Source organism: Maniola jurtina, chromosome 4 (assembly GCF_905333055.1).
Source record: "Maniola jurtina chromosome 4, ilManJurt1.1, whole genome shotgun sequence".
Lineage (NCBI taxonomy): Eukaryota > Metazoa > Arthropoda > Insecta > Lepidoptera > Nymphalidae > Maniola > Maniola jurtina.
In genome coordinates, this window is record NC_060032.1 from 6,457,817 (window position 1) to 6,479,647 (window position 21,831).

General features: G+C 36.9%; 2 protein-coding genes across 3 annotated transcripts; one reads left to right on the forward strand and one right to left on the reverse strand.

The window, feature by feature from the left end:
• Window positions 1-781: 781 nt before the first annotated feature.
• LOC123864310 (TAR DNA-binding protein 43-like) lies at window positions 782-16,980 on the reverse strand. Of its 2 annotated transcripts, XM_045904666.1 has the most exons (3): window positions 2,497-4,034; window positions 1,639-1,730; window positions 782-1,122 (listed from the first exon to the last, which is right to left on the reverse strand). In XM_045904666.1, exon 1 carries the CDS (start codon window positions 3,821-3,823, stop codon window positions 2,498-2,500), a length of 1,326 nt encoding a protein of 441 aa, XP_045760622.1. In that variant the 5' UTR covers window positions 3,824-4,034; the 3' UTR covers window positions 782-1,122; window positions 1,639-1,730; window position 2,497. The 2 variants fall into 2 exon arrangements, with proteins under 2 accessions (XP_045760622.1, XP_045760621.1); XM_045904665.1 differs by lacking the exons at window positions 782-1,122; window positions 1,639-1,730 and adding an exon at window positions 16,967-16,980 and having other exon boundaries at window positions 2,244-3,848.
• LOC123864295 (glutamine--fructose-6-phosphate aminotransferase [isomerizing] 1-like) lies at window positions 7,734-10,434 on the forward strand. The gene has a single exon (XM_045904635.1). It carries the CDS (start codon window positions 8,065-8,067, stop codon window positions 10,087-10,089), a length of 2,025 nt encoding a protein of 674 aa, XP_045760591.1. The 5' UTR covers window positions 7,734-8,064; the 3' UTR covers window positions 10,090-10,434.
• Window positions 16,981-21,831: the final 4,851 nt, after the last annotated feature.

Sequence of the window (21,831 nt, forward strand, 5' to 3'; positions counted from 1 at the left end):
AGTACATGTAAGCTTTAATTCACGGTAAAAAAAAAATATTTTTATTCTGGCCAAGTTACTCAAATATCGATTTGAAATGTTCACTTCCGGTTTACTATACGTTAAAAAATTTAAATTTAGAATTCGATAAAAAAAATAAAAATTTCAACTTTTTAACTATAATAAAAAATGCTTTTTAATTTTTTTTACAAATGAATTGTTACAAATAATAAGCATCCAAAAATAACGGACTTCATTCTTAGTAAATTTTTAAAAGCTCATAACTCAGCAATAATGCATCATAGGAAAAAAACATTGTGTGTATATATCCACGTCTACTAGAAGTATAACTGACCAGAGTATAAACAAAATCCACGACCTCACTTTTTTTTGGCTGTCCGCTTGACGTGAAATGCCCCAAGAGGTAAGAGATCCTATTTTTTTAACAAGTTTTTGTTACTCACTTTAGTGATTTCGATTCCTAAGCCTACCTCAATAAATTTTTGTGCCTCACTGAACTGACACAATATAGTATTTTACGATTTATTATTATGTAGGTAATTGTAAATTGTAATGCATAAAATTGTAATCAATAAATAATTTCAATTGGATACTTTCATTATTATTTCATCGTTTTTTGCATAATGATCTCTTTAAAATGTATGAATAAAAGTATGGTGATATTTATGTTCAGTCATTTAATTAATGTTATTGATTATTATTATTATTTGATATTACCTATGTTTAGAATAAAAACAATAATATATCGTTTCAGTTCCATGTTAAGTATATATTTCAGAAAAAAACTTTTTTTTAATCTTTAAGTTTTCCCTGTGTGGCATATTTTACCTAAAATAAGAAGTGCAATGGAAAACAGGAAATTTTAAATGTTATTTTTATAGCTTGCTGTGATATACCATGAGTATCAAGTGCTCTAGTTCTTGTAATAATTCGATTAAAGACTATCAAGCTTGTGGTAAGAAGTTTTAGTTTAGTAATTTGTCTCTTTTAGTGAAAATGAACATCCATGTGTAAATATAAAATTTTAATTACTGAATAAACAGACATTTTTTAATAAAAAATATACAATAAAATAACTTTGTTTTAGTTTCATCAGCATCACCCATATTTCTCTTCTTAGATCTGCAAAAAAGAAATTAATTTTCCAATCAGCAAGTAATTTAAAGTGGACACATCTATCTCATCATCTTTACTGCAATGAGTATTTTATGATATGAAAATTCATAATTGAACCTTATGCACAATATAAGGTCCTTTAACCTAATGAATCACAAAACTATTATAAGGTCACTTTTTCAGACTTGTGAAATATTAGGTGTCCTTACAGATGAAATTGGTGTTAATGAACTGGCCACTTTATTCTCAAATAACTAGGGTTTGGTTAGGAAGTCCAAATTCAAAATTAAAACTAGCTGATGCCCGCGACTTCGTAGTCCGCGTGGATTTTTCATTTCTAAAATCCCCTGGGGACTTTGATTTTCTGGGATAAAAAAGTAGCCTATATCACTCCAGGTCCTTAACTACAATATAGCCACGCAAAGATCACACTATTTACAAGTAGAAGATCCACCATGGTACCAGCGCTGCAGAAAGATTTGAAGGATAATGATATGCGTGAGGAAATTGTTTATAGTATACCTCCAATCCCTCCAACTGCAATCTTTCCTTGTAACTTCTTTCAAATCAAGAAAGTTTGATCCGTTTTCATCTGTTTCACTCTTATGTGGCAGCTGTAAAAAACATTTACTATAATATTTGTATAATAAATGAAACCATAATCAAACTGTTTGAGTATAGGTTGTGCATTATTATTGATTATTTTTTATATATAACATTTCATTTAAAAATTTCAATCATCTATGAATTAACATTTTACTTTATCTACAGCTACAAAAATAAAATAATTTCCCACTTATGCACAAATTAACATACAGGGCCCATACCTTTGCTACAACTCACTCACCACTCTGTCGTAGCAGCACTCAGATGGTAGTCTCTAATTCCAGGAACATTGCAGCCACATTTTGTCCACACATCTGTCTTTTGTCTACATCTGCTTCATATAACCTTTTACAGTAAATATTATGTCTCACACCATATACAAGATACATTCATACCCAATTCGTGAAGAATTGAGATCAATGCATTCAACCATTTAATAATGTCTACTTACTTTTCAACCTTGATTCTATCATTCCTCAATAGAACAAAAAATGCCCACCCAAACATAATTGAAACATCCATCACAGAATACATACTTTTATTAATGTAACATCTCACACATCATACCACTTCACATATTACTCGCAGCTTGACTTAAAACTAATACAATCATCTTTAGCTATCTTTAGCTCTTTTACATATTCCGTGATAATCCTATCACTACTACTAAACAATAACACAATCTGTATACAGACAGCAAAACTAATATTAAAACTGAGTAGATCCTCCCTTGCAATCATCTCTGGTATATATACATCTTTATGGAAGGCTCACCTCATTTTTGGGAATTGTTGTTCCACGGACCCCCTGAGCCTGCAGATCCACCTCCGCCATTACCTCCCCACCCCTGTCCACTCGGCCAATTCCCTTGATTCCAATTACCATTTTTCCCACCATTCCAATTAGGATTGTTACCCTGATTCCAAGCTGGAGGTGGTCCATTTTGTCCCCAACTTTGACTACTGTTCCAATTTTTACCTGAGCTGCCTTGAGGAGGACCACCTTGCCAGTTATTTGGACCTGTATTACCTGGCCCTCCCAAAAACCCACCCCAGCCAGCTTGATTGAGAGCTGCAGCAACAAGACTTATTGGTAAATTAATGGCGGGTGGACCACCATTAGGATTTATTCCTAAGTTCTGCATGTTTAATGTATCAATGTTGTTACTGTTTCCATTGCCATTCGACCCACTAGAGGGTCCAGGCCTATTACCATCCCAATTGTTGGAACCATAAGATTCATCCTTCCAAATCTGATTGGACTTGCTTTTGATTTTTGGTGCAGCACTAGATACAGAAACTGATGCGCCTTTGATAACATGGTCTTCACCACAAAGACTCTGCGCCACCTCTGGGTCCAGGAAAGTCACGAAGCCAAAAGCTCTAAATGGACGTGGAACAAATACATCTGTCACTTCACCAAAGCTTGAGAAATATTTCCGAAGATCCTCTGCTGTCATATCTTCAGTACACCTGCCAACAAATACTTTGCAAGGCATCTGAGGGACAACTCCTTCTTTTGAGTTAGGTATCCGAACATCAACCCAACGACCATCTATATTGTGTCTTTGAGCTAAGGCTCTCATCTGTGAGGCGTAAGTAGCAAACCGTATAAAACCGAAGCCTTTAAAGGAACCGTTTTTGTCTCGTTTTAATTGAACCATTACGACTTCACCGAATTGCTCAAAATATTGTTTTATAGATTCTTCAGTTGACTTCCAAGGCAGGCCCAGACATATTAAGTCTGAGCAAGTGAGCTTCTTCTCCAAGCGCTTTGTTTTTGCTGCTGAATTTTCAGGTGACACATCTTCCATCTTACGCTTATTTTCTTTTGGGAACACGCAAATATACAAAAGTTTGCCCCATCCCGCTTCGCTGGGCGGATGCAACTTGCCATCGCTAAGACGAATACCGCGAATCGTCTTGGTTTCGCGATGTCTATATTTCAATCCACACGCCCCAGGAAACTGAGCTACCAACGTCGACAGCAACAGAGTCCCATCTAGTTCACAAGGAATCTCTACAGCATTAGAATCTTCTTCGTCTTCACTAACTTTGATGTATTCAAAAAGGTCTTCATGATAATTATTTTTGTTGTTCATTATTCAAAACAGAATATCACGAGTTAGACGACAAGAAGAAAAATCCTACAATCCGCCGTTCTCACTAGCTTTCAACCTCTCGTTACAATCAAGTTTCAACTATATTCAAGCGTTTTTTCTTTATTGGTAACTGATCGGTGTTTTGAGTCTTCAAGAAAAAAAGATCAAGACTTGAATCCAAAAATCAAGATGGCGACCGGCAGTGCCACAGAGCCAGCAGTATTGCCAACTTGACAAAAATTTTTTTTTCTTATCACTCCAGCCATTTCATGTGCCGCCAGGCGCCAGCCCAACAGCGGGCAGCCGCCTGATACGGCTTGCAATGCTTGCAGCCAATCGGATCTGACAGCCCATTGATTTGATAGATGTGAAGCCAAATTGCAGCCAAACGGTAAGCGTTCCCAAGCGGTGGTTGGGCGTTTGACCAAACCAGGGCAAACACCAGTGCACAAGTTTGCCAGTGCTTGTTGTTTGCTTGTAGACTATGCACCAAGCATGTTAGTACTAAGAAGATGCTAAGAAGCATAAAAAGGACGCGCCCCACTCTTGTGACAAACAGTAAGCGTGCGGACGGGTGTTTGCCGATGCTTGCTGTTTTTTGCCACAAGCGTGAAGCGCTTGCATAAGATCTTGGAACTTAGATCTAAGTCATGGAAGAAGCATGGAAGTTGGAACCTTTGTTTGATTAACTATGTACCTATTCACAGGAATCTTCTGACTGGAACCTTTTGGCTGTACACCATGAAACAACTGAGCTTTTACTGTTTCATAAGTCAGGGTACAGGGCATATTTCTATGGTCAGGGCCATACGTCCATGGGGCCACGTCAGGACAATCATGGGCCTTACCACAGACCAGTAATACTAATGACCTTACTTCGAGAGCACAGATTACTGGTGGGCGTTGCGACGACGAACCGTTTCTAAAGACCGTTTCGTGTTCTGCGACGGTGAAACCGTTTTTACATCCTGGGTAAAACAGTCTTCGTTGCACAAACCAGTCTTCGAATAACTTGGTGCGATTTTGTATTTTAAGCCTAAGAAAATACAGTCGAGAGTGAATTGATGCAACGACACACGTCGTCGCGAATGTCGCATCGTCCTTATCGTTTACGTTCGTTCTTAAAATATAGTTCCTACCGTTTTAAAGAACAGTGTTCCGTTCTGCGACGGTGAAACCGTATTCACGTCCTGGGTAAAACAGTCTTCGTTGCACAAACCAGTCTTCGAATAACTTGGTGCAATTTTGTATTTTAAGACTAAGAAAATACAGTCGAGAGTTAATTGATGCAACGACACGCGTCGTCGCGAATAAAGAACGGTTGTCGTTGCGACTGGTTCGAAGACGGCTTAAAAGCCATCTTCAAGCCAGTTGCAACGACGACCGTTTTCTGCAACCGTTTTCGTTGTCGGGAAAACGGTTGCGTTTCGTTCGTCAAGAATGCGTCAACGACCCACCACTAGCACAGATATTATTGGTTCAGGAGTTCGAGAGTGTAGATAAAATAATATCATTGACATACAAATGACATGACGGAATACTGGTAGGACTTCGTCTGTGATGGCGTTTGCTGGCGGGCGTGCTGTACTTGTTTGGAGTGTTTTTTTTGTTAAGAGTGGCTGGTTTTTGTGCTAGTTGGTGTTTTTTGGTGGTGGAACTGACTGGGAAGCGCTCTAAAGGGGCACCGCGCGTATGTCGGCGGGCGCCGGCGCAGACGGAGTCCATACTTGTATAGATTCAATAACTTGAAAATAAAACTCTACAAACTTGACATTGGCTAATCAGAGTAAAGCCAGATTTAAAGAAAAAAAAAAGAATACTGGTATGTACCTACTTCATTTGTATTGTGCCAATGTTGCCACCTTATGGTATTTTTCCTTAGATTTAGGGTAAAATTGAACTAGCAGGGTAATTTTTAGGGCATGATTTTGATTATTGATTAAGAGATGAGTATTATTTTATGACTAAATAATTTACCCCTAAAATTACTCTGTTTAGCCTATGTTCATCTCCTAGATACGAGCTATCTTCGTATCTTTCGGTAAAGTTAGTTAAACAAATGGGTCGTGAAAATATAACAGACAAACGAAATACCTATTATAACTAAATATAACAGACACCTATAATATATCCCTAGAGAGGCAACTCGCGGGACTATTATAGTCTCTCTCGGTCAAGAAGAGGAATCTACTGTACTACTTGTGGAATATTATTCCTTCTATTAATTTATGTTCAGTTCGGCTGTTGCAGCCTAGTATACTGCAACCCACCATTGCACAATAACTTCAAAAGAAAAGTTGTAGGTATTCAATTTTCAATACAAAACAATTATTTCTTTAAAATACTTGAGTCAACATAATCTACTTCATATTGTCTGTCATACCTAATCTTACGTACAAAATACATTTTGCCAAACAAAGGTAACTAACTAGGTAGTTACTAGCCGCGGTTAAAAATATATAGGTACATTCAATAAAAAGAAAAGAATTATTCGTTGCGTTCTAATAAGAGCTTAAATGCATAAAGCTATCTCGCTTTAACAGTAAGAGTCACAATTGGATACCTTCTACAGCTATTTATTTTGAGCTTAACAGTAGCTTAATAACGCGCTGTGGTTAGCTAAGTTTCCTTCTCTCTCGTATATTTTAACATTTTCAATGTTTTCAATCGGTATTTTTAATCAATAATTGTGAAAGAATCAGTACCTCTACTAGGTAGTAGGTACTAATCGGTCGCGCTAACTTTGCACCTCGCTGGAATGCGGTGCCTCTCCCACTTCTCCACTCACCTCCCCCCGGTCGTCTTGTCGTGTCAGTACGGTTCGCATACCGTTAACCGTACCTAAGCGTCAGTGTAACGTAATCGATGCGAGCCTGCGAGGTTAGCTTGACCGATTAGTAGTACCGATATTACTATAAAAATATTGTCTCAATTGCTCGTAATTTTAATGATTAGGACTTGGCCAAACCATATTTGTTGAAAGTGTGCTTATGGTACTGATTCTTTTACAAACATTTAAAATGTTAGAATGTGAAACAGAGAATATATTACTAATATCTATGAGATAGGTAACCAAAATTGTTTCCTATGCCAGTGGCTAATATTGAGTAGAGGTGTAAAAGTAACGAAAACGAGCGTACCCGTATGCATTCGTTACTATAACAATTAGTACTCGTTACTATCGTATCGTTACTCGTTACTTTTGATACCAGGTAAGATAAACGAATCGAGTCGTATTGCGTACGACAGTATGAAGTCGCGGCGTCCGCATCGCAACATTCGTGATTTGTAGAAAACATACTTAGGTCTACATTGCATACAAAGCTGCGTAAGGTGCAATTTCTCACTTTTCCGTATTTTGAATCAGACGTGTGTTTAAGTTATTCTCAATTTAGTTTGATTTAATAAGTGTAGAACTACAAATGAACTGTTGACGGAATCTACTAAAATATTAAAAATTTTAACCTTGAGCTTGAGCTTATGTTAAATATCTATACTATTACATAAAATTAGAGTATCTGTCTGTAATTTCCAAATAACTGTCTCAATATTAAGCTCATATGGTTATTTGAACGATACCATAACAGAATCATACGTTTTTAAAATTTTAACAATAAACTAAACAAACATCGGCCTTTGTAACGTACGTTTTTAAATTCACCGAATGAGCGCGCCTGCGCGTAAAACATACGGTTAGCAAACGTTTCAATACACGTATCTACGGTACTTGCGTGAACCGAAACAGTGTAGGAACCATAGGAACGGTCATACGACGAAAAGTGCGAGTAACGAGATGCATTTGTGAGTAACGATTCGGTACTCGGTACTAGATGGCGCACCCGTTACTCAGTAACGAATATATACGGTTCGCTACAGCTCTAATATTGAGACCTTGTTGAGACCGAAGCAACAAATATGGGGTAAAGTGAAATTAAGAGCTGGCAACTGTATTGTGCGTTCACAACTTTACATTTTCAATTGTTTTCAATTTTTGTTTAACATATCAAATTAAAACAAGTTTTTGCCGCTGCTGCTTGCGGATATTTACGATAGCAACAAGTTGTATTCAACGATAACGAAACATGATGACGTGTGCATTGCCGTAAGTGAAAGTAACTTATTAGTGGTAGGAGTCATTTACGAAGGTCTTCAATATCGGCTGTGTTTTGTGTCGCGCACAGTCTCGGGCTCGTTGTGGTTTCGTGCGCTCGGTTCTACGTTTACGTTCTGCTTCGTTTACGATGTGTGGAATTTTTGCATATATTAATCACCTGACGCCTAAGACCCGGCGAGAAATCTTAGAATTACTTGTGAATGGATTAAAGCGCTTAGAATACCGTGGATATGACTCTGCGGGCGTCGCTATCGATGCCGCCGATCAAAAGGATATCGCTGTTGTGAAAAAACAGGGCAAAGTTGTCGCACTCGAAGAGCTCCTACAGGAACAAAGTGTTGATCTAGCTGTTGAAGAATCTGTGGATTCACATTGCGGTATTGCTCATACCCGCTGGGCAACTCACGGTGAGCCCAGCGCCATCAACTCGCATCCGCAGCGCTCCGGCGAAGACAACTCGTTTGTTGTCATACACAATGGAATTATCACTAATTATAAGGAAGTTAAGACTTTCCTTGAGAACAAGGGCTATATCTTTGAATCCCAAACTGATACAGAGGCTATCGCTAAGTTGGTTCACCATATCTATGGACAGCACAAGGATTACAGCTTCCAGGAACTTGTCGAGCAGGTAATTCAACAACTAGAAGGAGCGTTCGCTCTGTGTTTCAAGTCTCGTTATTTCCCTAATGAATGTGTGGCCACAAGACGTGGTAGCCCCCTGCTTGTGGGCATCAAAACAAAACGGCGTTTGTCAAGCGACCATGTACCTATCATGTACACCAACAACAAGGCTACCAGAGGAGTTGTGCCCTCTGTGCCACGTGTTAACAGCCATGCCCACTTTGAGCCAGAAGAGGAAAGAGATGTCGAATACTTCTTTGCATCGGATGCCTCTGCTGTTATTGAACACACCAACAGAGTGCTTTATTTCGAAGATGATGATGTAGCCCACATCAAAGATGGAGTTCTCAGTATCCATCGTCTGTCAGGCAGCAGCACCGATCCTCACCAGAGAGAGATTTTCACTCTGAAACTGGAATTACAGCAGATAATGAAAGGCAACTATGACTACTTTATGCAAAAAGAAATTTTTGAGCAATCTGAGTCTATTGTAAACACTATGAGAGGTCGTCTTAACTTCGCTGATGGCACCGTGACACTCGGCGGTATCAAAGATTACATTCCAGAAATTAAGCGTTGCAGAAGATTGATGCTGATCGGTTGTGGTACGAGTTACCATAGTGCTGTTGCCACACGCCAGCTGCTCGAGGAGTTAACTGAACTGCCTGTGATGGTGGAATTGGCCTCAGATTTCCTAGACAGAAACACACCTGTGTTTCGTGACGATGTATGCTTCTTTATCTCTCAATCGGGAGAGACTGCCGATACTCTAATGGCCCTTCGTTATTGCAAACGCCACGGTGCCTTGATCGTTGGTATCACTAACACAGTCGGTAGTTCCATCTGTCGTGAATCACACTGCGGTGTGCACATTAACGCTGGCCCCGAAATCGGCGTGGCCTCCACAAAAGCATACACCTCGCAGTTTGTGTCTCTCGTTATGTTCGCACTGGTGATCAGTGAAGATCGTATTTCCTTACAGAAGCGTAGAGCCGATATTATCGAAGGGCTTCATGAATTGGATGTTAAAATTCGTCAAGTGTTGGCGTTAGACGACAAAGTAAAAGCGTTGGCTGAAGATCTTTATCAACAGCGCTCCTTGTTGATAATGGGACGTGGATACAACTTTGCTACATGTTTAGAAGGGGCTCTAAAAGTAAAGGAATTGACATATATGCACAGTGAAGGCATTATGGCGGGAGAGTTGAAGCATGGGCCGCTCGCCCTCATCGATGACTCCATGCCAGTAATGATGATCGTGATGCGTGACCCTGTTTATATAAAATGCATGAATGCGCTTCAGCAGGTGACTGCCCGCCAAGGCCGGCCGATTGTTGTCTGCGAGGAAGGAGACACGGAAACTACGGCCCTCGCATCTCGCGTCTTGGAAGTTCCAAAAACTGTGGATTGTTTACAGGGTGTCCTCACGGTTATCCCCATGCAGCTATTAGCATATCACATCGCCGTTCTGCGCGGTTGCAATGTCGATTGCCCAAGAAATCTCGCTAAATCTGTTACTGTTGAATAAGTGATATTATAACTGTTGTGTATATATTTTATTAGTTTTCGATCTCTAAAGACGAGCGCTTTCGCAATGTCTATAATTTTTTTCGCATACCTATATAATATAAATTACGCGTTTCAAATTATTAAATAAATTGAACAATTATATTCCTAGGGAAAAAGCTGACTGCAATATTAAATAAATAATTGCAATGAAGTACAGTATGTACTTACTCAGTCTTGGAGCATAATTGAATCCACGAAGTTTCATCCCACAACAAATATTTTTAGATAAAGTCCGAGTCAGACTCGCGCACCGAGGGTTCCGTACTCGGGTATTTTTTCCGATTATTTTATGCATAAAAATAAATAAAAATCTGTTTTAGAATGTACAGATAGAGTTTTTTCATACGATACCTTACTTTGAAAATTGAAACACATTTTAATTATTTTTTTTTTGATCATGTAACCACAAATTTACGGTTTTCGGATTTATTCCTTTACTTGTGCTATAAGACCTACCTACCTGCCAAGTTTTATGATTATAGGTCAACCGAAAGTACGGTAAGTTTTCTTGACGGACATGGACGGACGAACGGACGGATGGACAGACATACAGACTGAAAACAAAGTGATCCCGTAAGGGTTCCGTTTTTCTTTTTGATGTTCGGAACCCTAAAAACTATTAAAGAGCCGCTAAAAAAATGTAGGACTTCTATAATATTATGTATTTATAAAAAGTTGCCACTTATACATTCCAATGAATTTTTTATTCAATCTTTCTTAAAAGGATGCTTCTCTAAAACCCTTGAAATGTTATAAACTTATAATTCAAAGAATTGATGCATTTGTAAAAACATTCCACTGCAGATTCAACTCATTAAAAATTTCGATATTTATTAACAGGTTACTAATTATATCAAGGCTACCTTTCACTTCATATTTTGTAACAAATCTGTGTGTAATTAAAACTATTACTCACCATTCTTTAGCGCCTTAGAGATCTTACCTACTTACCTACCTACAAGTTTTGTTTTACTTAAAAAAAATATGCATTGTTAATTTAAAGAAACCTTACCAGAATATAATAAAGATAAATACCTACTCTTTTTTAACTAGATAAGGTAGATTAAGGCAATTTAAGTCATTATAAAAGGAACTTTAAAACTGCCGATCATTGAAATAAGTTTTATGAAACGAATAATGCATATAATGTTCTAAATTATATCGAACTACACATTGACCAACATTTGTACTTGTATAAAAAACTTGCATGTATTATAAAAATGTGCAGATTAGGTACATAATTTCAATTTTGAGTATTACTGTATATGTGACTGGTAAAACTCATAAATGGGCTGTAGCCTGTTGTAGGGGAGGGAGGTCAAATGTTATAATAATTATATAATTATCAAATGGTAATTTCATTTAATTTTCGTCCAGGGGTGCTACCTATGAAATAACCCCTAATACATTCGGGCGAAAATTAATATTTGTCTAGATTAATGTTTTTTTTTTCAATGAAAATGTTTTATAGTCCTATTTAAAACAATCGATTGCATTTTTAATAAGAAATAAACCAGATGATGCCCGCTACTTCGACCTTGTGGATAAAGCTTTTTGATAATTTCAACTGAACTATTTGATTCTTCCGGGACAAAAATCCTATGTCCATAGGGAAGCTATGAGTGTACCTAATCATTGTACTTAACTTCGTATAAACCGTTTGTTAAACGGATGGGCCGTGAAAAGCTAGCAGAAAGACAGACAGACAGACATTTTCGCATTTATAATATTAATATGGAAGTATGGATTACTTATTTAGTGGAAATGTTAATATTATAAGTACTTCCAGTGTATTTATCTATAAACAAGGAAATGTATTTGATAAGTGCCACTTGGTTCGTACTGATAAAACATTGATTTTCCTTTTAAAAAAGATTGAATAATGTATTCGTAATAGATATTATTATTTTATCTACTTAGGTATACATACTAATATGCTACAAGTAGATAAATTCATACCAATATTTTGAATGCAAAAGTGTGTCTGTCTCTCACCTTTTTACGGCCTTTCCGTTTAACCGATTTTGACTAATGGTACACAGCTCGCTTCCAGAAAAGAACATTACAGGCTACTTATTATTTCAAAAAATCAAAGAGTTCTCACTGGTACCCAGGGATTTATAAAACCTAAATCCTTGTAGGCGAAGACGTTGCGGGCGTCATCTAGTTTATCAAATATATTTTCACCATTCTCTTATCAGATTATAGATAGGTACATTTTACATATATCCATTAGTCTCTAGCTAGATATTATAGATACTTATTGCAAACTATTTCATATACATTCTTTCTTTTTATAAAAACGAGCGTTTCGCTAGTCAAAACAAAATTGTTAAGTATATCCTACTATAAGAACCAACATAGAATTATGTTCAAACCTTTGAAGAATTCGAACTGCTTAGTTTATGTTTAAGGTTTCATTATTGTCCTAAATTCGTAATATAATTAATTGATTGAATGATAGCTATATAAAAGTTCTCCAGGTTATAAAAACCAGTCAAGTGCGAATCAGACACGTCCACCGAGGGTTCCGTAGTTTGGAATGAAACACACTATAAAAAATAATCTACCATTGCAAAAACATATCCTTTTTATTGGGGCGACTAAAGTGTTGTCAACGTTTATTGCTGATTGCTTTATTGGTCCACCACGACTCATGCAACTGGGTCGAAATATCGACAAATCAAAATCACCAAACTAATCGTGGTATGTAATGTACTTACATACATATTTTTCACCCGTTATCTACATTATATTACGTCGTTAAAACGCGAAATAAGCTTAAAATCCAAAGGTTAATTGCTGATTTCAGCGATGGACTTCGTTTTATTTCTCCTGTAAAGTTTATTTCGTGTATATGTAATATAACTTCTGTTAATGCTATTATTATTTAAGATTTTTTGTTTTGCAAACTTCGGATATAAGTGGGGAGAGCCGTTTTTTTTGTCATTTTTCATAAGTCAAAAAGTTAGTGGGATGTACCTATGTTGTAAACCGTAAAAGGTAGAGAGTTGAAATTGTCACAGAATGTGTATTTCTTTTGCCGTTATAACAAATTAAAAAAAAAAAAAAACAAAACGGCTGCTATGAAATAAGTAGTTATTTTTATGTTATTTTACAATGAATTTAAATTAAATTTCTAATACGATCGTACGGAACCCTTCGAATACGAGCCTGACTCGCACTTGACCGATATTTTACCTTTTACAACCCTCTAAAAACGAGGATGATCTTAGTTGACCTAAATTGAATTTTGTTGGAAAGTGTGTTGTGTACAAAGTACTACGCTATCAACAATTACACAATATAAAATTAATATAGTATTTACTTTCTGTTTTATGTTTAGTTTAATTTGTAAATAGGTAAGCCCATAATTTTTAATATGATTAATATGTATAATCTATACTAATAAATAAACAATATTAAATTGACGCACACGTCCTGTAAATGCAATAAATAGATAATATATAAATATAAATGTTTTAACTTTAGGTATAAAGGACGATTAGGACGATTACGCACTGAGTCCGATCCGAATCCGTGAAAATATGTTCCGAAGTAGTCATATAATCATTTGTATGGTAGCTTACGCACTAGCTCCGACTTCCGATATCCGAGTTCTCTCCTTCATCCGTGAGAATAACTCGGATTCAAATCGGACATCGTAGATTATGTCAAAGAGGTTCACTAAATTAGCTTGGATTTGGATCAGAGATCGGATTAGTGCCTAAGCAATATCAGAGTTCGGTCCGAGTTTTTTATATCCGTATTTTCACGGACTTTGGGATGAGTGCGTAACCGCTGTAATACCTACTTATTTTAGGTACGCATATAAGCAACTTTATAAAGAAATCTGTGCAAGTGATGCAACAGATAATAACGTTATTATTTTTCAAAATTTATTTCACATTATAAAAGAACTATTTTTAACAAATATAAGTAAATAAGTAAGAACGTGTTTGTTGTTTTACTATAGTTATTACCTACTTACGGCCAAAATTAATGCTCAATCTATCTTTAACTTGTCGATAAGTTACTTAGCAACGCTGTTATTTGTTAAACAGACTTTTGACGAAGTAACTTATCGACAGATTACAGATAGATTGATTATTATTTATTAATTTCGGCCGTTACTAGTTGACCAAGTTACTAGGTGGGTGGGAATCCGGGGTGAGTTTCCTATTCCAAATTGCAAATTGCAATACATACGAGCACTATAAACCTTCGTCGTCGCGTGTACTGTTCAGATTGAAATTGAGAAGGTAACCGACTTTTATCGAAATCGAATCTGTTAGGTACTAATAGGGAAATAAAAAGTACCTATGTGTTATGTATTAAGGTTAAAAGTCTACTATTTACTAAGCTATTACACTGATCACCATTGATTTGCTGTTTTGAGGAGTTTCGTCCTCCATCTCCGAATCTGTTCATCAGATCTGCACTCAGCACAATCTTTGTTTTTTTTTTCTCTCTTGTCTGGTTTTACAAAGATTAGCCAATGTCAAGTTTGTAGTTATTTGTAACAAGTTAGTTAAACTATACAAGTATGGACCCCGTCTGTGCCGGCGCTCGCCGACATACGCACGGCACCCCCATAGAGCGCTTTCCAGTCAGTTTTAACAAAAAAAAAAACACCCCAAAAAGGCAGAGCACGCCCGCCAGCTAACAACAACACAGACGAAGTCCCCACTCTTTGTAATGAAATAAGAATAATTAAAAAACCGGCCAAGTGTGAGTCAGACTCGCGCACCGAGGGTTCCATACTCGAATATTTTTGCGACATTTTGTACGATAAATCAAAAACTTATGCATAAAAATCAGTTTTAGAATACACAGGTAGCTCTTTCGTATGATACCCCACTTGGTACAGTTATTTTACTTTGAAATTACTAACGAGGTATAAAAGGCTTACAGGGGATAACAATTTAATTTTTTATTTAATAGGTAGGTAGGTACCTACTTATTCGTCTTTTATTAAATGGCTTTATGCGAAATCTTAGTCACCTTTGCCCTTCAAAAAGACAAGTTTTCTTAATAAAATATTCAACTCAAACGGAATCTGAACTGAATGTATATATCCAGTTTTTGGTTTTAACTTTCAAGGTTACATCGCGTTGTCTAGATGCTTTTTGTATATTTAAGTTGCATATAAGAAATTAAAATAATAATAATTAAGTATATACTTGATAGTTGATGACGTAAAAAAAAATTGTACAAATATAATATTAGGTAAGTACCTATTTTGTATTTAATATTTTTGTGAACACCACATAGACTCGGCAATCGCCGAGTTTCTTGCTGATTCTTCTGGGTAGAAAGGTTTTCTGAACCAGTTGTAGATATGCATTTGACGATTCAAAAGTAAGTATGTACATAGGTACTTGTAAAAGTTTAATCCTACTTAATATGTAGGTATAGGTGTTTATTACTCTTTCACGCAAAAATTTTTCATCTTTCATATCACGGTATAATCTATCTCAGGTTAACACATAGGTTACTTAGGTTACTTTTTATCTCGGAAAATCAATGAGTTCCCAAGGGATTTTAAAAAACCTATATCCACGAGAATCTTCCCGTCCATCAGCTAGTTGAAAAAAAAATTAAAAATTATGTAACCTACTTAGTACCCACTTACGATTCTTATGACCAAGTATAAATAACTATTATCATCCTCTGAGAATGAAAAGGGTTTAGCTATAGTCCCACCACGCTGGCTAAGGGCGGATTTTACACATCTTTGAGAAATGCACACAATGCATAGATTTAAACATTGTATAACTCGAGGACATTATACAGTTAACGAATTTCTAAATGACAAGGTTGGATGGAAACGGTTGGCTTTGCAACCAGCAGCCCACAACCTACTGTAATAGTTACATGGCTTATGTATTGCATATTTAATTACATATTATATATCTAATATTTTGTTCTAAAAAAAGCAACTACTGAGTTTCTTGCGGCTCTTCGCAGCAGAATCTTCATTCCGAACAAGTGGTTGAGTCTTGACTTATAAGTGGCACAGGATGTCCTATATCAAATAATTTCATTTCATAACTCTTAGATGTGCAGGTTTCCTCACGATGTTTTCCTTCGTTATTAAAATAAGCGATATTTAATTGATTAAACACCAATATAACAAAACAAATATAATTAAAAATATTAATTGGCATTTTTATAATTGACGTTTTTTAGGGTTCCGTACCCAAGGGGTGCCAACGGGACCCTGAGACGTCCGTCCGTCCGTCTGTCAGCGGGCTGTAATTATCTTGTCTGATGGTACGGAACCCTTCATGTGCTAGTCCAATTCGCACTTGACACTTCCGGTTTTTTATATGCTATTTCATTTCAGGTGGTACATAAATAATAATAATAGGGCCTCGGGGTAGACAAATACTAACCTACCTAGGTACCTGCTATCAACACTCATATTCATTATCTGCCTTCTTAGCTAATTGACAAATCGTGTTTATTTTATACCTAAGGTAGGTACTTTCTTATCTATCTAATATTGGCGTTTGATTTTAATTCAGTAAACTTTCAAATGAAAAAAACTGGTTCAGTGCGAAGAAGTACCTACCTAGTAGGTATATATTATATAGGTACAATTAATATTAATACGCGGTAATAAACTTAAGTAGGTAGGTGCATTGGTATTTTTTGAAAGTTTGCAGTTTCATCATACAGTCTTGACTCTTGTCTATCGTACTGGAATTTGTGGGTGCTATTGCTCAACGAAGTTGCAGTGCGCGTTCAACGGATACAATGAATAATGTCCTACCAATATTCAAAAGTATGACTTCCTACGTAAGGTCGCTCTGAGTTCGTGTTTAGCGGGGTATACGTAAAATAAGTATAAAGTAAAACCCTTTCATATATGATACCCCACTTGGTATAGTTATCTTACTTTGAAAATTAAAACACATTTTAATTTTTTTTCTGTGATGTAACCACAAATTCACGGTTTTCAGATTTATTCCTTTACTTGTGCTATAACCTACCTACCAAATTTCATGATTCTAGGTCAACGGGAAGTACCCTATAGGTTTTCTTGACAGACACGACGGATGGACGGACGGACGGACAGACAGACAGACAACAAAGTGATCCTATAAGGGTTCCGTTTTATCTTTTGAGGTACGGAACCCTTTAAAAAAGCGAGGATTTCCCGAGAGCAACTATTATTAGAGCCCGCGCCACAAAATAAGTCACGCGGTGAAATTCACCATTATGAAGCACCTATTATGTGATAAATAAACCATTGATAACATTTCAATAGCTGGCGGTATTTGCAACTACGCCACGTCTAGGTATACATACACTCTACACGTGATGAGGACTTTTAGTTTTATTTGTGTATTTTAGCAGGTAATTTAAATTAAAACAAAACTAATAAGTAAGTAGGTACCTAGGTACTTAATTAATAATTATATGTCATTAACCCCCGACCCAAAAAGAGGGGTGTTATAAGTTTGACGTGTGTATCTGTGTATCTGTCTGCGGCATCGTAGCGCCTAAACGAATGAACCGATTTCAATTCAGTTTTTTTGTTGTTTGAAAGGTGGCTTGATCGAGAGTGTTTTTAGCTATCATCCAAGAAAATTGTTTCAACCGTTTGAAAGTTATCAGCTTTTTTCTAGTTACTGTATAACATTCACTTGTCGGGGGTGTTATTTTTTAACCCCCGACCCAAAAAGAGGGGTGTTATAAGTTTGACGTGTGTATCTGTGTATCTGTGTGTCTGTGTATCTGTGTGTCTGTGTATCTGTGTATCTGTCTGTGGCATCGTAGCGCCTAAACGAATGAACCGATTTTAATTTAGTTTTTTTTGTTTGAAAGGTGGCTTGATCGAGAGTAATCTTAGCTATCATCCAAGAAAATCGGTTCAGCCGTTTGAAAGTTATCAGCTTTTTTCTAGTTACTGTAACCTTCACTTGTCGGGGGTGTTATAAATTTTTAATTTACACTTGTTTTCTTATATTTGTTAAAAATGTGCTTTTTGATTATTCCGATACAAGTTAGCCCTTGACTGCGATCTCACCTGGTGGGTACCTAAGTGATGATGCAGTCTAAGATGGAAGCGGGCTAACCTGTAAGGGGTATGGCAGTTTTTCCATACTCCTTTGGATTCTACACGGCATCTTACCGGGACGCTAAATCGCTTGGTGGCACGGCTTTGCTGGTAGGGTGGTAACTAACCACGACCAAAGCCTCCCACCAGACCAGACCAGAAACTCAAACTCCTGCCGGGAATCGAGTCTGGGACCTCCCACTTATAAGACCACTGCGACAAGTAGGCCGTCGAAAGGCTTTGAACTACTTAAGATATCTTATAAAGCCCTCAAGTTGTTCAAAGCCATCACAGGCTGGGAGCCTCCTCCGGCTGGTATTTTGCCCATCTTGCCACCCTTTTGTTACGAAACATATCAGTAGGTAACTAACAAGTGGGTCGTACTTGGTTGTGAAACAGAGAGAGGTATGTGTGATTCTGATGGTAAACAGGTAGGTACTGTGCTTGCTGCTAGTGTCAAGTTCGTTGAGTCACATGTGTCGCACCTAACTAATCACACTATATAATATTATAAAGGCGAAAGTTTGTATGTGTGTGTGTGTGTATGTTTGTTACTCCTTCACGCAAAAACCACTGGACGGATTTGGCTGAAATTCGGAATGGAGATAGATAATATCCTGGATTAAAACATAGGCCACTTTTTATCCCGGAAAATCAAAGAGTTCCCACGGGTTTTCGAAAAACCTAATTCCACGCGGACGAAGTCGCGGGCGTCGGCTAGTCCATACTAATATTATAAATGCGAAAGTGTGTCTGTCTGTCTGTCTGTCTGTCTGTCTGTCTGCTACGTTTTCACGGCCCAGCCGCTGAGCCGATTTTAATGAAATTAGGTACAGACTTGGGATATATCCCGGGGAAGGACAGAGGCTACTTTTTATCCCGAAAAATCAAAGAGTTCCTACGGGATTTTAAAAAATCCAAATCCACGCGGGCAAAGCCGCGGGCATCCCCTAGTTTCTTATAAACAAAAAGCAGCGCAGATGCTTCCACCCAAATGAAAAAATTAACACTTATTATCTTAATTAATACTTACCTTAGTAAATAAGTGATTGTCATTCAGAATTATTTGCGAATTATTTCCACCAGCGCGCTAGAAATTCTGCTGAAATGTCTTTATACAAATATAAATAGGTAGGTACCTACTAATAAAACTACTTTGCATCTACTCATAAAAAAAAGAAAATCCTTACGCTTTCCTCATGCAACCTGTACATACCTCTTGCTGTTAGAAGGCACTAAGATAGCTTTTTTTGTTTTAGCAATAAACCCAAAGCCGTTTTAATACTTATCCTTTTAGCTCTTATCAAGAGACATAAATATCCAGCAACCGAACCAACCCACGTTCTCCGCGATCGCTGTTTAGATACTGAGTTGTTTTATTTGCATCAATATTTTTCTTCAATTAAGTATTTTTAGCATATGCTCAGGTCCTGCTTTTCACACCACAATCCTAAAGGTAAACTAAACTTAAAGCATTAAAATTGTACTTTGCGCAAAATACAATTTGAATGCTTTAGTATAATTTAGGTAGTTACAGGACTTACCTACTTATCAAAGTAGATCGGTAAGTCACGGACGACTAATCTTTATAAAATGTAAGACCGCCGCTAATTAACTTGCTATAATTAGAGGAGTAGGTAATTCATTTCTTACTCAACTATTATGTTACCAACCTATAGGTGGATACTCCGATAGACATCATATTATTAAGCAGGAATAATAAGAGTTTACCTACTATTTACTAAACCCACAAACCCATATTTTTATACTCCTTCTTGTGCTAAAATAAACGTTATTTAACTAGGGATGCGAATAATTATTAATAAACGCATATCCATGATCTAGATAAATTGGAATTGGAAACCATGCATAGTTGGAAACTGTTATCAAGACGTCAATGGACAGATAGACATTAGACAGAAAGACGAAATTAAGGGTCCCTTGTATCACTACTACTAACAAGTGTAAATTAAAAATTTATAACACCCCCGACAAGTGAAGGTTACAGTAACTATAGAGCTGATAACTTTCAAATGGCTGAACCGATTTTCTTGGATTATAGCTAAGAACACTCTCGATCAAACCACCTTTCAAACAAAAAAAAAAAAACTGTATTGAAATCGGTTCATTAGTTTAGGAGCTACGATGCCACACACAGATACACACGTCAAAACACCTATACACATTATAACACCCCTCTTTTTGGGTTGGGGGTTAAAAACAGCAAAAAAGGAGACAGGTAACATGCGCAAACGCATATTCTTGTGGGTCAAAGGCGGTCACTGCCCGGTATGTCTACATACGAGTAGGTGGGTTGGTAGAGTAAGTAGGTACTTACTTGGTAGCTCAGAGAAGTCCTACCTACCTACGTCACAGATATACAGATGGACCTATCATGTAAGTTTGGATTATACCTAATAATGAAAAAGATAAAGTTGAAAACTGAAACCCGATTCGATCGTCTTAACGCTGAAATATTCGTTTGGTATATTTTAATGTTTTATCCTCTTTCATTTGACACCCCGCTCGATACAATAGCAAATTTTTTTTATTGAATAACCCCATTTTTTTAATGTAACATCCGTTAGGTCAATTTTTTTCGTATAAAATAGGTATAGCCTGTCACCCGGACCTTTACAACGAATCAATTGACACCTCATTCATGAAACTCGGCACAGTAGTTTAGGCACTACGGTGGAACACACAGAAACTAGATACAAGCATACATACATACATAGACTGCCAAAATCATAACCTTCCTTTTGGCTTTGCCACAGACGGGTAAAAAGAGGTGCCTTCAAAATGCTATCGCGTTTATATTTGCGAAGTTCGAACGGCTTCTCAAAAGTTTCATAACTTATCCACAGACATAATAGGTATAGGTAGGCTATAATAATAACATAGGTACCTTCATAGACCTAGATGTACCTTATAATAATAATTTATTAGGTACAGTTTCCTAACAATGAAAAAAGCTGTCATTTATTTCCTTGTGTCAGCTTTTATCTACCGCATTCCAAGGCAAGCACTTATTATTTCAAGTTGGTAAGCACAGACTTATTTACCACAAATTTAATTTAGACTTTAAAGTAGTTGTTGCATTATGTATTGCGACTCGAGCCTCCAACTACTGTTTACTATAGCTATATATACTTTGTACCTACCGACGTAGTTATACGTAGGTACCTATAGAATCACAGAATACTAACGCACCCTCCCTACCCATGACTGACTGGCTGATATATTATCAAGCTAGTTAGGTGAATATATTTAACTAACTTATGCTCGAGACTTTGTCCGCGTGGACTACACAAATTTCAACCTCCTATTTTACCCTCTTAAGGGATGTATTTTCAAAAAAACCTTTCTTAGCAGATGTTTACGTTATATAATAGCTGTCTGCATGCCGAATTACAGTCCGATCCGTCCAGTAGCTCGAGTTGTGCGTTGATATATCAGTCAGTCAGTCATTCAGCTTAATCTTTTTATATAGCTACTAGCTGATGCCCGCGATTACGTCCGCGTAGATTTACGTTTTTCAAAATCCCGCGGGAACTCTTTGATTTTCCGGGATAAAAAGTAGCCTATGTGTTAATCCAGGGTATAATCTATCTCCATTCCAAATTTCATCCA